Source organism: Macaca nemestrina, chromosome X (genome assembly GCF_043159975.1).
Source record: "Macaca nemestrina isolate mMacNem1 chromosome X, mMacNem.hap1, whole genome shotgun sequence".
NCBI classification, from domain to species: Eukaryota; Metazoa; Chordata; class Mammalia; order Primates; family Cercopithecidae; genus Macaca; species Macaca nemestrina.
The window spans coordinates 25,406,093-25,424,541 of NC_092145.1; the positions used below are offsets into that span (position 1 = coordinate 25,406,093).

The 18,449-nt window shown below is 35.8% G+C and overlaps 1 protein-coding gene across 1 annotated transcript in view; it reads left to right on the plus strand.

Annotated features, from left to right (window-relative positions):
• LOC105481470 (zinc finger protein 280C) overlaps positions 1 to 18,449 on the plus strand; it is a 67,315-nt gene that overhangs the window by 22,333 nt on the left and 26,533 nt on the right. The window contains exons 4-10 of the mRNA XM_071088985.1: positions 2,207 to 2,272; positions 2,373 to 2,509; positions 6,534 to 6,645; positions 9,532 to 9,702; positions 9,848 to 9,954; positions 15,716 to 15,939; positions 17,295 to 17,452. Of these exons, the coding sequence (XP_070945086.1) occupies positions 2,207 to 2,272; positions 2,373 to 2,509; positions 6,534 to 6,645; positions 9,532 to 9,702; positions 9,848 to 9,954; positions 15,716 to 15,939; positions 17,295 to 17,452 (975 nt within the window). The remainder of the gene's footprint in view (positions 1 to 2,206; positions 2,273 to 2,372; positions 2,510 to 6,533; positions 6,646 to 9,531; positions 9,703 to 9,847; positions 9,955 to 15,715; positions 15,940 to 17,294; positions 17,453 to 18,449) is intronic.

Consider the following 18,449-nt stretch of genomic DNA (forward strand, 5'->3'; position numbering starts at 1 on the left):
AAAGATACAAAAATTAGCCAGGCGTGGTGGCGCGTGCCTATGTTCCCAGCTATGCAGTAGGCTGAGGCATGAGAGTCGCCTGAACCTGGAGGCAGAGGTTGCAGTGAGCCAAGATCATGTCACTGCACTCCAGCCTAGGCAAGAGAGTAAGACTATGTCTCAAAAAAAAAAAAAAAAAAAGTCCTCAGAAGTGTGTAAAGTGCAAGGGACAACATAACTGAATTTCAGGAGAGAAAGAGGAAACAGATCTTTTTTCATTTTATTTACTTTTTTTAGGCCTGGAGTCAAGGAATGTAGCCAGCATACCAGTCTTCTTTGTTACCATGGCAATGAGTAATAGTGTGGTTAAGAGATGAGTTTTAAATTTTCTGAAAGCCTAGTTCTTTCTTCTCTTGGCTCTAAACTTGGGATAGCATTTCTACTCAGTTTTATCAGAGGCAGAATAATTTAGCTATTGAATTCTCAATGTCATTTCCTGTGGCAAATTGGGAGGTTCTAAGTGGAGAGCCACTTAAATTATTAAATGAGCTAGACATATTTGACATATTTATTGTTGATAGTAGAATAGAATATTCTCTTATTTCAAGTCACTTTTAATTTTTATGCTGAAATATTACCATATTTCAAAATTATCACTCAAATCATCTTATTGAAGCATGACAATTAAGATTCAAGTTGGATTTATATTGATTGTAGATGACTTAGTAGTACTCAACCAAAACAATGTGTATTAGTTTTCAGAGATTCTACCAAAAAGGGTATTGGACCCAATATTGATAACTCAGAATTTAAGTGATTTTATTGATGTTTTATTTGTGAGCTATAAAATATTTTAGCATATGGAATATCATCTAAATGTTCCTATGGAACTACAATGAAGGCAGGAGAAGGAGAGGAAAAAACTTGTGATTGGTAGACTATAACCACCAAAAAGTAAAAATAGCTCTTAGTGGATTAATACTTATCCTGAATTTCTGAATGAAAACATTATCAAGTTGTTTGAGGAGATTTTTCTTCTAGAAGACTTCTGTAATGTTTACTCATAAAATACTAAATTTCTATGATCAGAAAGCAACCCTACTTTTGTGTGACCCTTCACTTTTATCCTGACCTCAAGTGATGCACCCACTTTGGCCTCCCGAACTGCTAGGATTACAGGGAGAAGATACTCTAATAAGCATCACCAATATCTTCACTTTAACATTATAATAATGCCAAGCCTAATTACTCTAACAGAAGTCTAACAATCCACAAAGGTACTAGACATTGATAGAATTGTTTCATGGGATCTGGTTCTTTTCTTTTTTTTTTTTTGTTTTTTTTGTTTTTTTTGAGACGGAGTCTTGCTCTGTCGCCCAGGCTGGAGTGCAGTGCACTATCTCAGCTCATTGCAAGCTCTGCCTCCCAGGTTCACACCATTCTCCTGCCTCAACCTCCCGAGTAGCTGGGACTACAGGTGCCCGCCACCACGCCCGGCTAAATTTTTTGTATTTTTAGTAGAGACAGGGTTTCACCGTGTTAGCCAGGATGGTCTCAATCTCCTGACCTCGTGATCTGCCTGTCTCAGCCTCCCAAAGTACTGGGATTGCAGATGTGAGCCACAGCGCCCAGCCGGGATCTGGTTCTTTTCTGCTAGGAGAGAAAAAAGGAAAATTGTTGAAGTTTTATGGGATTTGTTAATGCTTTGTACCTTTTCCTGATAAGCAATTTTAAGCAAATCACTATTCTTCCAAATTTCAATTTGACCCCTCAGTAACCTAGAAGTTATGGAGTTCATATGGGCACAAGGGTGTGCAATCTTAAACTGATCCAGAGGGTTTTGTGAGGCTCAAATTGATTTCTAGTGTGGTAATAGATTTGAAACCCCTTACACTAATCAGATACTCTGGAACTACAGGTTTAATTTAGTCTGTAGTCTCTGATAATTTCCTATTCAGAACTCAAGAGTAATGGTACAGACAGTTAATCCAGTCAGCCCTCCCATCATGAAACTTCCAGATTTTTAGAGGTGTGAATGTGGCACAGGGTTAGGGAAGGGTTTGATTTCAAGTCACGGGAATCTGAATCTGTACACAATCCTGTCACCATTAAAGGAAAGAAATATGCTTCAATTATTGGTTATGTAAAGATATATTTTTGGAGGAATTTTTCTATTAGTATAAATTTCTTTCACATAACAAATTTTAAAATAAATATAATTTTATAGATATTTTGAACAGAGGCCACTCCAGCTCATCTTCAAAAGGAATAAAGAGTGAGCCACACAGTCCAGGTACAGTATTACTGTAGTATTTCCATTTTAAAGTGAAATATTTTGATATAATTGGTTGTATAGAAATATATTCAATATGTTGTGTAATTTTAAAATACAGGTATTCCTGAAATATTCAGGACTGCAAGTCAACGCTACAGAGACCCACCATCAAATCCAGTGGCTGCCTTGCCTAGATTTCATCCTGTATCTAAACCTTCACAAAGCTCTGTTACTGTTGAGAATGTGTCTAAACCTGTAAGTGTTTATAAAATTACACAATTGGCCAGGCGCGGTGGCTCACGCCTGTAATGCCAGCACTCTGGGAGGCCGAGGTGGGAGGATCACGAGGTCAGGAGATCAACACCATCCTGGCTAACACAGTGAAACCCCGTCTCTACTAAAAAATACAAAAAATTAGCTGGGCGTGGTGGTGGGCACCTGTAGTCCCAGCTACTCGGGAGGCTGAGGCAGGAGAATGGCGTGAACCCGGGAGGCGGAGCTTGCAGTGAGCCAAGATCACACCATTACACTCCAGCACTCCAGCCTGGGCGACAGAGTGAGACTCCATCTCAAAAAAAAAAAAAAAAAAAAAAAATTACACAGTTAATTCAGGAACACATTGGCTGTTACAATACTGTGTTAAAAATGTGATCTATCAGCCGGGCACAGTGGCTCATACCTGTAATCTTTGACACTTTGGGAGGCCAAGGCAGGCAGATCGCTTGAGCCCAGGAGTTCGAGACCAGCCTGGCCAACATGGCAAGACCACATCTCTACAAAAATACAAAAAATTAGCTGGGCATAGTGGTGCCCCACTTGTAGTCCCAGCTACTCAGGAGGCTGAGATGGGAGGATCGCTTGAGCCCTGGAGGTCAAGGCTGCAGTGAGCCAAGATCATACCACTGCATTCCATCCTGGGTGACAGGGTGAGATCCTGATTCAAGAAGAAAACAAAAGCCAACACCAACCCCCAAAATTGTGAACTGTCATAGCTAGTTACCTTTTCAGTAGAAAAATTATCCCCATCTTTATGATATAACTCAACCAAAACCCAAAATAATAACTGCAGGAATTATCCAACATGTTAATAAATCAGCTAATATGCTTAAATAGAGTATTGAAAACTATACTATCTAAACATGAGTGAAAAAGTATGATCAGGTTCAGCATAGTGGCTTATGCCTGTAATCCTAATACTTTCGGGAGGCTGAGGGAGGTGGATTGCTTGAGCTCAGTAGTTTGAGACCAGCCTGAGCAGCATGGTGAAACCCAGGCGTGTTGGCGCATGCCTGTACTCCCAGCTATTTGGGAGTCTGAGGCAGGAGAACCGCTTAAACCTGGGAGGCGGAGGTTGCAGTGAGCTGAGATCGCACCACTGCACTCCAGCCGAGGCAACAGAGTGAGACTCCATCTCATGAAAACAAAAAACAACAAAATAAAAAATTAAAACGTTTAATCAGTAATGAAATGTTGGCATATTTGCAACATGAATAATGCATAATGGCAACATTTTAAAGTTAATAAACTGAAACAGGTGGTCTTAAATTGGAAAAAGTGTTCTGAAGTCATTATTGCTGCTTATTCTGAAAAGATACTTTCATAGTTTAGCTTTAAAAACTTTTAGTAAAAGTAATAGATAATAATACTTAACATTTACTGGCCTGTTAATATGTACAAGTCTTTGTGCTAATCTTACTTAATTCTTATGGCATCTTTATGAGGTAGGCACAATTTTTATTTTTTTATTTAATTTTTTTTGAGACAGTGTCTTGCTCTGTCTCCCAGGTGGGAGTGCAGTCGCACGATCTCAGCTCTCTGCAACCTCTGCCTCCCAGGTTCAAGAGATTCTCCTACCTTAGTCTCCTGAGTTGCTGGGATTATAGGCACCCACCACCACACCCAGTTAATTTTTGTATTTTTAGTAGAGACGGGGTTTCGCCATGGTGGCCAGGCTAGTCTCGAACTCCTGACCTCAAGTGATCTGCCCCCCCTTGGCCTCCCAAAGTGTGGAGTTACAGGCGTGAGCCACCGCGCCAAGCTGAGGTAGGCACTATTATTATTCCCATTTTATAGTTGAGGAAACTCAGGCTCAGAGAGGATAAATGATTCACTCAAGGACACACAGCTGGTAAGTGATGGATCTGGTATTTCAATCCAGGATAACCCAGAATTTTTAAAATATTCATATACACACATCCATTTATACATTTAAGCATATACTTTATTTATTTAGGGACAGGGTCTTGCTCTGTCACCCAGTCTGAAATGCAGTAGCATGATCATAGCTCACTGCAGCCTCCAACTCCTGGGCTCAAGCGATCCTTCCACTTCAGCCTCCTAAGTAGCTGGGACTACAGGCATGTACCACGGTGCGCAACTAAGTTGGCTTTTAATTATTTTTTAGAGATGGCAGGTGGGGGGGGGGGGTCTCACTATGTTGCCCAGGCTGGTTTTGAACTCCTGGCCTCAAGCTGTCCTCTGCCTCAGCCTCCCAAAGTGTTAGGATTACAGGCGTGAGCCACTGCTCAGCCCTGTTAAGTATGTACTCTTTAAATGGAAGCACTGCCTTAGAGCATTGGTGTACCCTTACAATTCCCTAAGTCTCTTTCAGGGGTCTGTGAGGTTAAAACTGTTGTCACAGACATTTGTGCTCTTCACTGTGTTGACATTGTAAAACTCTTCAAGTGATTGTAATGTGCAGCCAGAATTGAGAATGACAGATATTCTTGAATGAATTGAGAATCCTACATCAGGAAATTTTGTTTAAAAATTTAAAATCTGTTTCATTATCTGTGTCTCAACTCTTTCAGGCAGGGAGGGAGAGTATTATCTCTTTTAAAGCGAGTGTGATATAGCTTAAGGACACAGACTTTGTAATCAGGCAGACCTTAGTTCTGATTCCAGCTCCTTCATCTGTAACAGGCTGGGTTGTACTGGGAACCTTAACTACAAGATATTTTAGTTTACCTTTTTCTAAAATGTGAGATAATATTACGTCTTTATTAGTACTGTTATGATGGCTATTAATATAATACATGTACTGTGAAAGAGGCAAGTACATTTTAAATACATAATTTTTAGTGGCTCTTATTTCAGTTGGAAAGGTAAATAACTTGAAGTTCAGAAGTGGCTTGCCCAGGGTAACATAGTTAAATAAATGGACAGGTCTTCTGAATCTCAGCCTATTGCCTAGTCTGCCTTACAGTTACATTTGTTACCTTTCTGAAATATTTTATGAGACATAAGAAATTCCCAATTGGAGAATTATTTAACAGGTTATTTGTTGAATAATGTGTCTGCTTTCTGAAATTGTGGTACTTAATTTATCAGAGATGTCACCTCGGAAAAGGTTGAAAGTGCTACCTTTATTCAGAGGAACTTCTGTTAACTATTTTTGGAAATTGCAAATGGATATTTTCCACTTTTAAACTTTTAAATAAAAAATATTTAGAGAAAATAATATTTTGTGGTAAGATTGCAGTTAGTCACAATTAAGTCATAGTCTAAAACCTAATCATCTCTCAAATTGTAAGCACAAAATAAGCAAGCAAAATCTTTATATCTTCATTATAAAAGTAATGTGTAAGGAGGGGTAGGTTAGAAAAGAAACAGGGAAGAGTACATACTGTATTTTGATTTTTGTTTTCTGTAGATGGTTAGGGTGACATTAGAGTATATCAGGGGACCATATTAATATATATTTGATATCTATTCCTCATTGTTCTCTGAACATTGTACTGGGAACATTGTTCTTTGTCATTGGATATTTCCAAAAAATATGTTATGTGATAGTATCATTTTATTTATTTAGTCATTTCTTTATTGTTAGGCATATAGGTTTTCAATTTTTGCTATTATAAATCATTCTTCATTAAACATTTTCATTTCTTTAGCATAGATTCTTAGAAATGGAGTAGTTGGAATAATTGGACCAGAGAATATGAACTTTTTTTTAAAGACCTTGTTATAGACACTGCCTAAATTTCCCCGCAGAAAAGTTGTTCCAAAATATAACCTCTACTTTGCCAGTAATATTATTTTTACATTTTAACGTTTTATTTCAAACTGATTTTAGATTTACAGAAAAATTACAAAAATAATACAAAGTTTCCATATACCTCTCACTTAGTAGATGCTAATTTTGCCAGAGACTAATAATTACCTTTGTGTTTTATACCATATTAGTAATTGGATTATTAAGATTCTTTATAGTATTGACGTACAGCTAAATTTACCTCTATAAAAGTTCATGAAACAAAATAATCATAACTTTTTACAGGATTTTACAAAGAATTCACAAGTTGGATCAGATAATTCTTCAGTTTTACTGTTTGACTCGACCCAGGAATCACTACCACCATCCCAAGACATACCAGCAATTTTTAGAGAAGGTTTGGTTTACCACTCTTTCATAAAAATTATAAATAGAGACTTGTTGAATATACATATGGAATTGAATTTGTTTTGAAGCCCATACCTTCATGTTAAGATTTTCATATATTATAACATGGAATAGAGCTAATCATTCCTGAATGCCTTTCTTGGGTGATATATAAAATTGTGTTTAGTAATACAATATTTTATTTATTTCTATTAAGTTGGCTAGCGCATATTCTTTGTACTCTTTTTCACTTGGAACCAGCCATGGACTGAACAATCTTAATATAATTTCTGTGAGTCAAGGAAGTCCCCTGATGCCTTAAATACTCTGTGAAAACAAGTAGTAATTATTTGGAAGACACTTAGTATGAGAAAAGGTGCATGGTTATAGTTGATTTCTCAATATGCTAATGTTTTTCTATTCAAATAAATGATGTAGATGTGATAGTTAAACATGATTATAGATTAGTATTGTAAAATGAAAGAACTAAAGAAACAGTGATTTCCACATGGTAAGTACTCAGTAAATATACTTTGAAGTAATAATGGAAATTTTCCAGTTGAAGTGTTAGAGTTCTTTGATGTCCACCATAACAAAGTTCTTCATTAACCTAAAATAAATTAGTATGCCAATAAAGGAATTTTGTCTCATTGAAAAATTCTCTATAATCAAAGCAATTATTGTTCTCTATAATAGCTAGTTTAATATGTTTCACTAAATGGAAAGAGGAACACAATTTTTTTGAATATGTAATTATTTACTCATAAATTAGTATATAACCTTTACCAAACCAAAACAAAAAAATTGTAGTCATATGAATGCCAAAAATATTTTCCCATTTTGATATTACTTGGTTTGATACTCACCTATCTAGGTGTCACTTACCTAGTTAGTAAAATAGCCAAGAACCAAAATAAACAGGGAGATAAAATAGTTGTTTTAACTCAGGTTTTGCAAAGCACATGATCTTTATTCATAGAAAAAATCTGAATTATTGAAGCTCCCAAAGGGTAAAGACAGTGACTCCTACTGTCTCTCTAAGATTAATACAGCAGAGAGTGGAACTTTGTCCTGAATGGTAAATAGGGTTATAGTTAATTGGGAAGATACAGGTTTAAGCCTTTATTCTAAAGATTTCTGTGGCCTTTATCAAGTCATCTAACCTCTGTATACCTCAGTTTTCTCACATTATTAAAATACTTTCGTTTTTCTCACATAAAGCATTTATTCTCCAGACCTGAAATGAGCCATTTGGGTATTAAATTTTAATTCTTGGCAATCTCTGGGCTTTTTAAAGGCCCCCAAAAAATAAGTGGAAAGTGAAAAATGCATTATCAGTTATAAAGGATTTGACAATAAAGTTGTTAGAATAATAATCATGAATGATAATATGTGCTATATGTTCAGAAACATGATTAATGGACTCCTAAGATGATCATGGAAAGTTCTTAGAGAAAGTTGGATTTGAACTTGATTTTGAAGAATGAGGATAGGATTTTTATTAACACAGATAAGAAGAGTTGAGGTAGGGAACACCGCAAGCCAAACACAACAGAAATAAGCTAAAGAGTCAGAATTTAAAACTATTGAACTCAGGTTGATTTTATTTAACTTAGATTTATCATACTTAAAATAAGCATATTTAACAGTCTGATTTTATTATCCAGCTGGTTGTATAATCAGTTGCCTAGTCCAAAGTACTAGCACTCGTTGGTTGTTCAGGTAACCTAAGCATCTCAGAAAAATGTTAGTGGTTACACAAAAATTAGTCTTAGGTGCCTTCAGTATAGCTGGCAGTAATTATGTGCTTTGAGGATGGAAAAAATCATTTTTATCTCAAAGAATGAAACATAGATTTAACAGAGGAACCCACTAATGTAATACTTATTTTCCTTGCATGTATCTACTCTAGTGCTTCTCCTATTAATGTAGTTGTGAGCTTTTAAAACATGACGTGCAGTTTTAGAAACCTTATCACAAAGTACAATTGTATATTATTTTCAAAAATCACTTGTGTTGGGTCTGGTTATAGCCTAAATAGCCCCACTTGTCTTGGGAATGCCCTGAATTATATAATCCTTTGGTCTTTAAGGTGATGGCTCTCAAACTCAGAACTATCTTTAGCAATGAAATTCTTACTCAAAATTTATGCAGAAATTAATAAAACGTAAAAGGGTTTCTTTATCTGACATACCCATTATATTTTCTAAGATAGACCCATTGGATTAAGGGGAACATACTTTGAAAGTCATCATATTAACTCTAAACCTTTTCATATGAATGAGTGAGGTATTATCATTCAAGATTAGTTGTTTCTACTTTGTATATAGGGAGTAAACAAGATAATTTAAACCACCTGTTAGGTTGTTAGGTGGAAAAAGAACCAATTTGAATTTTCCATTACACATCTTAAGTTTTTTAAAAAACATTTAAAAGTGTTTCTCTAAGCGTTTAGAATAAATTTTTTAAATATTTTACAAACTCAAATGCATTTAAGCATCTAAATATAAGTTGATGTGTAGAATTTCAGCTCAGAGTATTCTCTGTGCTGTAACTTTTATTTATTTAGCTTGGAATTTTTTGTTATAACTTTTTTCATGATACTTGTTTGCTTTATTTGAAAGCATTTTTAGAAGTTTTGTGTATAAAGTTTATTTCGTGAAGTAAAGATATGTAGTTCATAGTAGTAGCTGTGCAATTTCTACTTGCTTATATAAATTTTAATCATTATTGTCATTTGTATGATATGCTTATTAAATTATATTACCTTTAATTTTGTTTCAAACTGTTTTTGCTCAATTTTAAATGTAAAGCCATTTTGGTAGCAGTTTTACATAAGCAATATTCCATACTGAAATATTTACAAATATCTTTCTCACTATTTAAATCTTTGTAGGTATGAAAAATACTTCATATGTATTAAAACATCCTTCTACTTCTAAAGTAAACAGTGTTACTCCAAAAAAACCAAAGACCAGTGAAAATGTTCCTCAAATAAATCCCTCCACTTCATTGCCTTTAATTGGTTCTCCTCCAGTGACATCCTCCCAAGTTATGCTATCAAAAGGTAAACATGAAATCTGGCATGTAAAAAAAAATATTATTTATACATACATTTTAGAAATGGTGATGAATTTTAAAACCATTATTAGTGGTCATTTAAGGTTTTAAAAAGATGAATCTGAGTCTTAAAAGTCCTTAATTTATTATAGGTACAAATACCTCATCTCCATATGATGCTGGAGCACATTACCTAAGAGCTTGTCCTAAGTGCAATGTTCAGTTCAATCTTTTGGATCCTTTGAAATACCACATGAAGGTAAAACTTTTTTCAAAATTCAGTTGTTAAAAATGTTTATAGATCCTTGAAAATATTAAAAATTAATATATAGTAAATGCTGGTTTATCCAGATATTTAGATAAGAAACCTTCTCATTGGCATTTCCATATAACTTAAGTTAAAATTGATATTCACAATGATTATATAAGATTTTAAAGTCCTTTCCAATGATGAAATTTTTTAAATTAAGTTATGGATAGAACTGGAGGCCATTATGTTAAGTGAAATAAGCCAAGCATAGAAAGACAAATGGATGTTGTCACTCATATGTGAGAGCTAAAAAAGTTGATCTTCCAGAGGTATAGAGAGTAGAACAATAGTTGCCAGAGGCTGGGAAGGGTATGTGTGGAGGAGTAGGGGAAGAAGAAGAGAGGTTGGTTATTATGCACAAAGATACAGTTACATAGGAGGAATAAGTTCTAATGTTTGGTGCAAAGTAGAGTGAAAAATTGCTAGGAGAGAGTACTTAAGATGCTGCCAACGCAGAGACATGGTAAATACTCGAGGTGATGGATACCTCAGACATCCTGATTTGATCATTACGTATTCTGTGCACTTAACAAAATATCACATGTACCCCATGATAATTTACAAACATTATATATCAATTTAAATTTTTAAATTAAGTTCATATGCACTACAGTGTATGCATATTGTATTTTATTTTTGTTTGTTTGTTTGTTTGTTTGAGACAGAGTCTTGCTCTGTCGCCCAGGCTGGAGTGCAGTGGCACAATCTTGGCTTCCTGCAACCTTTGCCTCTCCGGTTCAAGCGATTCTCCTGCCTCAGCCTCCCGAGTAGCTGGGATTACATGTGGCGCCACCGTGCCTGGCTAATTTTTGTATTTTTAGTAGAGACGGGGTTTTGCTATGTTAGCCAGACTGGTCTCGAACTCCTGGCATCAATTGGATCCACTGGCCTCAGCCTTCCAAAGTGCTGGGATTACAGGTGTGAGCCACCGCACCTGGCCTGCATTTTAATTTTAAATAAAAATAATGTACAAATTGGAATATTTTATTGACTAAATTATGCCATTCTTCAAACTTCCTGTAAAGCAGGTGTTTTATTAGGTGCTTAATCTTTTGTGTAAAGTAAAAACTCCTTTTGTTTAGCTTATTTTTTGCCCATGGTGACATATGCATGTCACATTACCCTAAGAAAAGCTTGTTTTTGCCCATGGTGACATATGCATGTCACATTACCCTGTGAAAACCTTAGTCTTACGTTTTAATTTTCAACACTCAAATAAATTTCTAATGATGGAGCATTTCATATGAAATGATAGTTTTGGCCGGGCGCGGTGGCTCAAGCCTGTAATCCCAGCACTTTGGGAGGCCGAGACAGGCGGATCCACGAGGTCAGGAGATCGAGACCATCCTGGTTAATACGGTGAAACCCCGTCTCTACTAAAAAAAAAGTACAAAAAACTAGCCGGGCGAGGTGGCAGGCGCCTGTAGTCCCAGCTACTTGGGAGGCTGAGGCAGGAGAATGGCGTGAACCCGGGAGGCAGAGCTTGCAGTCAGCTGAGATCTGGCCACTGCACTCCAGCCTGGGCGACAGAGCAAGACTCCGTCTCAAAAAAAAAAAAAAAGAAATGATAGTTTTAACTCAATCCATAATGTGGTTTATATAGTTATAAATGAATTCTAGCTTTCTATTAATATAGGAAGCTCTTGAAATTAGGTTTTAGGTAATTTTCACAGTACTAATGGAGTATGGGATTAAGGTAACACTCCACTTAAAATATTTTAGTAGATATTACAGTATTCTGTTATGTGTTTATAAAGATGGTCTGTATTCTCTTTGCATGCCCGATGTAAATGACAGGAAGGGGCAAAGGAGGCAAGAAAAAAAGTCAGTGTTGATTATATGTGGGAAAGAAGTAATGAGAAGAGTGCAAAACAAAGAAGAAGCAACTTAGAAAAAGGAATTGTTCACTATTTCAAAGATTGGCAAATTTTTATTAAAATTTGGCATTTTACAAAAAAAGAATTCTAAAATTCCAAATACAAACGTCTTTACTCTGACGCAAGACTGTATTGAGTCTTTTGCTGTTTCCACCTCCCTGAGTGTGTTTGGAAAAGGGGAATCCAAGTCTCACATTACCACTATTTTCCCATGGTGTCTTCCAGTTCTGTTTCATGGTGGTGTTCTTTAGGACATAGATGTATCCATCTTTTATGATTCATTGTGAGTGCACCCTTTAGCATTTTTATAGTGTCCTTTTTGTCTGTTTAATGCTTTTTGTTTGATATCAGGCTCACAACCCTTGTTTTCTTATTGTTTCCACCTGCCTGTTTTATTCTTTGCTTATCCTTTTACTTTCAACCCTCCCAAATCACTTTGTTTTTCTTCTTTCTTGCTTTCACCAGAGTTGTTTTTTCTTTTGTGATCCTATATGAAAACTTTTCTTTTAGAAGTGGAGCTAAACCCATGTATATTCATTGGTAGGAGAAATTTAACTGGTCTGATAGGTTTAATTGGTCTTAGTTTTGTCACAATGTTCTGTTATGCTTCTTTGTCCTTTTTTTTTTTTTTTTTTTTAAGTCTTTCACTTTGTGATTTTAGGGAAGTTTTTTCTTTTGTTTTCCACTCTACCTTGTTTTAGTATGTAGTCTTGTCTTTATTTAACACTTTATTTAGTATTTAGTTAGTATGTAGTCTTGTATTTTTGTAACACTTTATTGAGGTATGATTGACCTATAAAAATCTGTATTTAATGTATACAACTCGATGAGTTTGGAGCTAAGTATACATCCATGAAAACATTACAATTTGTGTCATAAACATAACCATCACCTTCAAAAGTTTCCTCCTACCCTCTATTACCTTTTTGTGATATGAACACAATAGAAAATCTACGCTTTTAGCAGATTTTTTTTTTTTTTTTTTTTTTTTTGAGACGGAGTTTTGCTCTTGTTGCCCAGGTTAGAGTGCAATGGCACAATCTCAGCTCACCGCAACCTCCACCTCCTCCTGGGTTCAAGCAATTCTCCCTTCTCAGCTTCCTGAGTAACTGGGATTACAGGCATGTACCACCACACCCAGCTAATTTTGTATTTTTAGTAGAGATGGGCTTTCTCCATGTTGGTCGGGCTGGTCTCGAACTCCCAATCTCAGGTGATCTGCCTGCCTTGGCCTCCCAAAGTGCTGGGATTACAGGCGTGAGCCACTGCACCCAGCCAGATTTTTTAAGTATGTAATACAGTATTGTTAACTATATGCACTATTCTATATAGTAGATCTCTAGGACTTACTCATCTTGAATAACTGAACCTGTGTACCGTTTGACTAATACCTTCCCATTTTCCCCTCCCTCTAGCCCCTGGCAATCACAATTCCACTCTCTGCATCTATGAGTTTGACTATTTTAGATTCCTCATGTAACAGAAATCATGTAATATTTGTCTGTCTGTGACTGGCTTATTTTCCTTAGCATGTTTTCCAGATCCATACATGTTGGTGCAAATAAGATTTCCTTCTGTTTTTACGGGTGAATAATATTCCATTTCTGTGTGTGTGTATATATACCACATCTTCTTTATCCATTTGTATATTAATAGACGTTTAGATAGCTTTCATGTCTTGGCTATTATGAATAACCCTGCAATGAACATGGGAGTACAGATGTCTCATTGGGATTCCGATTTCAGTTCCTTTGGGCGTATACACAGAAGTAGGATTACTGGATCATATGGTAGTTCTATTTTTAACTTTTTGAGAAACCTCCCATGTCTTCCATAGTGACTGCACCAATAAAATTCCCATCAACAGTGTAAAATGGTTCCCGTTTTTCCACATTCTTACCAACACTTATCTTTTATCTTTTTGATATAGCTGTTCTAATAGGTGTGAGGGGATAGCTCATTGTAGTTTTGGTTTGCATTTCCCTAATGATTAGTGATGTTAAGCACTTTTGCACATACGTGCGTGTTGGCTACTCATGTGTCGTCTTTTGTCTATTCAATTCCTGTGTCCATTTTTAAAAATTGAGTTGTAGGAGTTTCTCGTATATTTTGGATTTTAACGCTTTCTCAGATACAGTTTCTCCTATTTTTTTCTCCAGTTATTCTTAGAGAATTCTTCTAGAGAAATTCTACAACTGTAAAATATACCCAATAAATAAATTAGTTTTATCTCATTGGATAAAAAAGGCTTTTGTATGAAAGTATTCCACATTAGGATCAGTTTATATGATGTCTTGATTTTATTCATGAGGTAGATTTCCCCTTCAGATATTTAGGCATTCTAGATAGAATATGTTGAGATATTCAAAATGTAACTGATGCTTCTTTCTTTGTGTTCCACACATTTTCTAGCATGTTAAGTCTGGAGAATAGCAGGTTAGCTGTGCTCAAAGTCTGGTTCCAACCAGGCTTCACTTAAATATTACTGTTATTTTATAATCAAGTTTATACATAATGGCATATAAAACTACCTTTTAAGCTTTTTTTTTTTTTGAGACAGACTTTCGCTCTGTCACCCAGACTAGAGTGCAGTGGCACGACCTCAGCTCACTGCAACCTCTGCCTTCCGGGTTCAAGCAATTCTTCTGCCTCAGCCTCCTGAGTAGCTGGGACTACAGGCACACGCCACCATGCCCGGCTAATTTTTTTGTGTTTTTAATAGAGACGGAGTTTCACCATGGCCAGGCTGGTCTCGAACTCCTGACCTCGTGATCTGCCTGTCTCAGCCTCCCAAAGTGCTGGGATTATAGGCATGAGCCACCATGCCCGACCTGAGCTATTTTTTTTTTTTAATTATTGTAGATTCGGGGATACATGCGCAAGTTTGTTAACAAGGGTATATTGCATGATGCTGAGGTTTGGACTTCTGATCCTGTCACCCAAATAGTGAACATAGTGTGCAATAGGAAGTTTCTCTTCCCCTGCCCTCTTCCCTCCCTCCCAATTTTTGGAGACCTCAGTGTAGTTTCCATCTTTATGTCTATGTGTACCCAGTGTTTAGCTCCCACTTGTAAGTGAGAACGTAAGATACTTAGTTTTCTGTTTCTGTGTTAATTCATTTAGGATAATGGCCTCCAGCTGCATCCATGTTGCTGCAAAGGACATTATTTCATTCTTTTTTATGGCTGTCTGGTATTCCATAGTGTATGTGTACCACATTTTCTTTATCCAATCCCCTGTTGATGGGCACCTAGGTTGATTCCATGTCTTTGCTATTGTGAATAGTGCTGCAATGAACATACAAGTGTAGGTGTCTTTTTGGTAGAACGATTTATTTTCCAGTGGGTATATACCCAGTAATGAGATTTCTGGGTCAAATGGTAGTTTGATTTTTAGTTATTTGAGAAATCTCCAAACTGTTTCCACAGGGGCTGAACTAATTTACATTCCTACCAACAGTGTATAAGCACGTAAGCTGTATCTTGACACAGATGTGAAATGGGTGGTTTTGGGCCAAGAAAAAAATTATTATTAAATATTTACATCTAAAAAGAAAAATTGTAAAGAAAAAATATTAGATATATAAACATCCCTGATCTTAAGGTTTTCAATTTGTTTTTGAAGTTATTCCTTTATTAAGATAGTAGGTGTTTATTGTTTGAATTTTTTTAGAATATATAAAAATGGAAACCACAATTTTGGTGAATATCTTTCTAGATACATTGCCAAGCATAGTTTTATATCATCTGGCCTTAGATGTAAACTCAATCATTTTTTGATATCTAATCTTTAAAAGAGCTATAGACAAGGCTCATATTTTTTTCCTCTTTCAGCATTGTTGTCCAGACATGATAACTAAATTTTTGGGAGTAATTGTTAAATCAGAACATCCATGTGCTGAAGACAAAAATAAGACTGATTCAGAGACGGGAAAGTTGATCATGTTAGTCAATGAGTTTTATTATGGAAGGCATGAAGGAGTCACTGAGAAAGAGCCAAAGACTTACACAACCTTTAAATGCTTCAGTTGCTCAAAAGTTCTTAAAAATAATATTAGGTATGTAAATATTTATTTTTATTTCTGTTTGAAAGTTGGAATATGACAGATAAGAATATAGTATCTTTACTTTGCTGTGCCATCCTCAGTAAGTAATTATAATACTTTCTCCTAAGAACAGAGGCAGATTATCATGTTGGAAAATTTTTGTTCCTTCTTGTATTTTAAGAGTTTGACTCCAGGATCCACCTAATTGTATTGTTTTCAGATAGTTTAAGAAAAGATAAAATGTATTTTAATTTAGGGGGAAATTATTTCTTTTCCCTGCTTTTATTATTGAACTAGGAGGTTTCATGAGAAACTTATATTTTCTAGCTGTCTTTGAATCTTACTTTTCTTCATGTCACCAGAAGAACCACTATGCAGCATGACCTCCTTCATACTAACCTTATTTAAAGCTCAAATTTTTCAATTTTAAAATAAATTTCAGACATTTACCAAAACTAAAGAGAAGTGTTTTGGAGGTGTAACAAAAGATAAAAACCCAAACCTTCACAATAATTGCTATCTAGGTTGATGACATTATCACTTTGTTTCAAGATTGTTTTCTTCAGTGATTCATAATTGTAAATAGTTGACCCAGTCTTAAAATTGTTTACATTGAATATGCTTACTTTGAAATTCAGCAAAAAGTTTTAGTAAGCCCTTTGAAAACGGTATGTCCATTTATATTGTACTCTCTGCTATTGAACATCATAGTTCCTTCTCTTCAGAAGCCTTTTAGAGAAGCTAAAATAGCAGACGGTAAAACTTAAAAACAGACGGTGCTACAAAGGGCACAGCCTGCTAAGAAAAATGAATAGTTTGTGCTAACAGTAAGCCAGTATAATTAGATAAAACAAAAGGTTCTTGTAATTATAGGCATTAAAATTGCTATTGCATGCATTTAGAAACCAAGACACAAATAAAAATATACCAGCAGTTTGTCTTTTGAAGCGCTGAAACCTTCAAAGCTTTCAAAGATTTGTCTGTTCCCTGTAGCTGCTTTTGGTGGTAGGGTTTCCGTCCTTTCAGTATTTTATTTTAAAATGTAAATAGTATTTTACGTATGGAAAAGAAGCCTGCTATTTTTCTTTGCAAAAAAAAAGTTTTAAATCTAAAATAATGATAAAGTGTTACAGCAAATTAGTGATGTTTCATACGACTACATTAATGGATTATTTTAAAAACAAAGATAAAAAAACCTTACTGAGCCACTTAATGAAAATTATTTAAAGTACACACTTTTCTAGAGGGCTTTCAGGCCTCGGAGATGTTATTTTGAGTAATAGAATTACATTTTTAAGATTTAGGTTCAGAGACTTTTCTTTGGTTATAAGTCTGAATTTTTGCTCTTATTGGCAAATTGTTTATAGGTTTATGAACCACATGAAACATCACTTGGAACTTGAGAAGCAGAACAACGAAAGCTGGGAAAACCACACCACCTGCCAGCACTGTTACCGGCAGTATCCCACACCCTTCCAACTGCAGTGCCACATTGAGAGTACACACACTCCCCATGAGTTTTCTAGTAAGTGAAAGTTTCTTTGGAATCCTGAATATTACTGACTTTGATCATCCGAACTGTGAGGAACCCTTAAAAATTCTGACAGAAAAATAAAAATAAGAAGTAGACTTTGTAATTTGAGGGCAAAATTGAAAAGAAAAATCATAACTTTTATAAACTTAGATTAAATGTGTTACTAAAGCCAGGTGTGATGGTGCATGCCTGTACTCCCAGCTACTAAGGAGGCTGAGGCAGGAGGATCACTTGAGCCCTTGAGTTCAGTACTCTAGATTGCTGTGATCAATTGCACCTGTGAATAGCCACTGCACTCCAGCCTGAGCAACATAGTAAGACCCTGCCTCTACAAAAAAAAAAAAAAAAGTAGAAGAAAAAAAATTGTTAAAATTGAAGTCCCTCGGTCGGGCGCAATGGCTCATGCCTGTAATCCCAGCACTCTGGGAGGCCAAGGTGGGTGGATCACCTGAGGTCAGGCGTTAGAGACCAGCCTGACCAACATGGAGAAACCCCATCTGTACTAAAAATACAAAATTAGCCTGGCGAGGTGGCGCGTGCCTGTAATCCCAGCTACTCGGGAGACTGAGGCAGGAGAATCACTTGAACCCAGGAGGCGGAGGTTGCAGTGAGGCAAAATGGCACCATTACACTCCAGCCTGGGCAACAAGAGTGAGACTCCATCTCAAAAAAAAAAAAAAAAAAAATTGAAATCTTTCTTATAAACAATTCATTAGTGGAAACTTCCTTGGCATAACATGCATTGTGTGTAGGGGACTAAATTAGAACACCCAGATTCCATGGTTTTCAAATTTGAAATCAATTGTCTTGATTTACACTTTAGACAAAAAGTAACTGCAAAGTTAGTTAAGATTTAGAGTCTGAGAAGCGAACAGATTTGGTTGATTCCAACTTTGCCTTTTACTACAACTGTGAGATCTCAAGCAAGTTACTTAATTTTTCTGTGCTTCTGGTTCCTCATCTGAAAAATAGGAATAAAAAATAACAG